The 3,274-nt window shown below is 53.2% G+C and overlaps 1 protein-coding gene across 1 annotated transcript in view; it reads right to left on the bottom strand.

Annotated features, from left to right (window-relative positions):
• Fgd5 (FYVE, RhoGEF and PH domain containing 5) overlaps positions 1-3,274 on the bottom strand; it is a 72,248-nt gene that overhangs the window by 31,130 nt on the left and 37,844 nt on the right. The window contains exon 4 of the mRNA XM_023705955.1: positions 2,231-2,300. Within this exon, the coding sequence (XP_023561723.1) occupies positions 2,231-2,300 (70 nt within the window). The remainder of the gene's footprint in view (positions 1-2,230; positions 2,301-3,274) is intronic.

The following is a 3,274-nucleotide window of genomic DNA, read 5'->3' as shown; positions in this document are numbered from 1 at the left end:
GAGTTCTAACTGTTGGCCACATGGACAGTAGTGACAGATCAGGCTTCACGTGAAAGAAAGGCACTGGTAAAGGGAATTTGGTTGTTCCAGGAGCTAATGCTGGTCTTGTGCCTTTTCTACAAATTAAAATTAGTTTCAATTAAAGTTTAAGATAAATGAGAATAAAATGCTTAAGAATAGACTTTATCTAAGAAATATAAAACCCAAACAATGCATTGCTGAAAGACATTATAAGTTCCTGGGCAGGCACTGTGCTCACAGCTTTGATTCAGAAAGCCAGAACACCTGCAGGGACACATGCGGTCTGAGTCACCATCAAGACCCAGGGTGACTTTCCTTGCAGAAAATGACAAGTGGATCCTCAAAGGCAGGAGACCCAGGACACCTCAGGTGGTGTGGAACGGAAGGACACAGCAGGCAACCCGAAGCTCCCTGCCACCAGGACCTGCATGTGGCTCAGGATCCAGGCGCAGCTGCAACACCCACCAGTGGGGTGAGGGTAAGTGGTGCTCACACTCACTGACAGGGCCAGGAGTATCCCAGAGCAAGGAGGGTCTCCGCACCAACCTGACGCCCACCACAGGAGCTGGGATGGATGCCTCGGATGCCACACATGCAGAGGAGCTTAGTGGGCCAGGCACTGATTTTTGTGGTGCTGCGTGGAGCCCAGGGCCTGGCCTATGGTGGGCGAGCGCTCCCCACTAGGCTGCACCAGCCACTCAAAGTCAAACTCAAGGAGAATGTGAGTCTCTGTGACAGGGGCCGGCAAAGCTTTCTCAGATCGACACCAATAATGTTTTGAATGTTCTCAGAATTCAGGGTGCTAATGCCCCAGGGGCATGCCAGGGCATGGGTGCAGTTCAGCACTGGCGCTGGCCGAAGCTAGCAGGGCCATGCACTCAGCCTGGCGGCACCCACATCTCTCAGAGCACAGTGTGGTTGACATGGGTGTGTCACAGGCCACAGCAGGAGGATTGAGCTGGGGTCAGTAAGGCAAAGGACTGGACTTCTTTACAACATGGGTACACAGATGGACCCCTGCCATTAGCTCCAGGCAAAGCAACATCAAAACCCAGTGATACTGCATCACCCAACCAGGACACTGCCATGGTATAAATGTTAAGTGTCGCTGCAGATGACTGCAAGCTTTCTACCATGACAAGGAGTATATAGGGTGCAGTGATTTTGTTATTTCTTCAACTTTCTTTTTCTAAGAGATGAGATTCATGATGCTGTCCAGAAAAAGTTGCGACACCGCCTCCAGGGGTATAGGGCTGTCGTGTGATGGACACTCGCACACCTCCAGGCAGGCCCAGGAAGTTGGGGGTCACACAGAGGCTTTTACTTTTTCCTGGGCTCGCTATGTAGCCCAGGCTGACCTTGAACTCACAAGGATCTTTTGGCCTCAGCCTCCCAAGTGCTGGGATTACGGGCATTCACCACCACATCTAGCATGCAGAGGCTTCTAGCACTGCCACCCACATGAATAGGAAACTGGGGATCCTCATAACAGGTGGCCCAAAGCAAAGGAGGTCCTGAGTCATGGGCAGCATGGATGTTCTAGGAACACCAACAGCACAGGCAGTGTGACTGCAAGTCATGCGATGTGCAGAACTGTGGCAAACGGTGCAGGCTCTCTGGAGTGATAAGAGGGCTCTGTGATCCACTTCAGGGAGGAAGACTCTGGAATGCCCTGAAGGTCACCTAGTTTGCTCTGCTGATGGCCAGACTGCACAGTAGGGAGTTTAACCTGGGCACAGATGGATGGAACACAGGTGGGGAATGGACCAATAGCCACTTACAGAGCCAGAAGTCAGCAAGAGATGGATACACAGATGGATGTCCCAGCTAAAAATCCCAAAGAGGATTTCAAAACAGCTAAGCCAGGAAGGGAGGATATTTGATCACCAATCATCAGGAAAATGCCATTCAAAACCCAACATATAAGCAAGCAAGGGAGCAAAATGAAAGACAGACAGGCCGTAGGAAGCAGGGAGATGGAGCTTTTACACAAGGGAGGGGGACAAGAGATGGAAAGGAAAGAACTGAAATGCACTAAAACTGTACATTAGTGTCCAAAATAAAGCCACAAATGGAAACCACTGCCCACCACCAGGATGGCCATGGGCACTGAGTGACAACACTGACACAGAGGGGGTGGCATTGTCACCACTGGGGGGACAGGTGCTTGACACCTGCTCTGCTACACCTAAGGTCTCCATGGGTGTACCCTGTAGAGCCCAGCAGGGATGCAGAGGGCAGGAGGGCCTTCACTGCCCCGTGACATGGGTTTCTGATGCCTGCAGGGGAGAGATACCAGAGGTCACAGGTGACAGTCCTGCATCTCTGGACATTGGACCACCGCCACCTGTCCCAACCCACCTCAGGCTGCTTCAAACCTTTCAAACCTTTCTGCCTCCCTGACCTCAGCCTCCATGGCTCCCCTGCCACCCAGCAGGATGGTGCCGACCAGCAACGCACTTCCTCACCTGCCCCATGACCCTGAAGAGGCAGTATGTGGACCTGCCTGATGCACACGCCGTGTGCACTGAGTCGGTGGGAGCACTGTACAGGAGCCCAGTGTGTGCTCAATGTAAGGCCACCTGCACGGGGACAGTCAGCTCTTCCTCATGTGCAAGCCACAGAGGTGGGCATTCAGTGGTCAACATGCACCAAAGACAGCCTCTAAGGGCACAGAGCCGGACAGGAGGGAAGCAGAGGGAGACACTGAGGAGTGGCCAGGGCAGCACCATCTCCCAGCCCCGTGACAGCTGGGCACATCACCAGAGCTCACCCCAGCAGCAGGGCACCCACACAGGAGTGTGGGCCAGGCCCACTGCTCAGATGTGGGAGACCTCAGGGGGCGGAATTGCTGTCTTTGGATCAGCACCGGAGAATCAGAAAGAGCAGCAGCAACAGCAATCTGGGAAGCATTTGCTGAAATCATCCTGGGCCAAGGAGAGTGGGAGAGGCAGGGTCCATCCAGCGGGATGTGGGCAGAGGCCACAGTGTCCCTTACTCTACTATCGAAGAACCTCTTGTCCCGTTGCCCTCATCTGGCTCCTGGATGAATGTACTGAGCAGATCTCAGCTTTGATCAGTTCATCCAGCTTCCTCTGAAACTAGAGGTGTCCAACCAGGTGGAAGAAGCCATCCAATGACACTTCCAGGAGTGTTTCCAAGGGGCTACCTGGGCTAGAAGGCACACATTTTTGTTTACCCCCTTTCTACTCTCTGCGTGGGACACTAATGATGGCTAGAGCTGCAGCAGCCA

The sequence above is a fragment of the Octodon degus genome, unplaced genomic scaffold, assembly GCF_000260255.1.
Source record: "Octodon degus isolate 3935 unplaced genomic scaffold, OctDeg1.0 scaffold00233, whole genome shotgun sequence".
NCBI classification, from domain to species: Eukaryota; Metazoa; Chordata; class Mammalia; order Rodentia; family Octodontidae; genus Octodon; species Octodon degus.
Note: the sequence above shows the minus strand (reverse complement) of the source record. Positions and strands in the feature narration are given on the sequence as shown.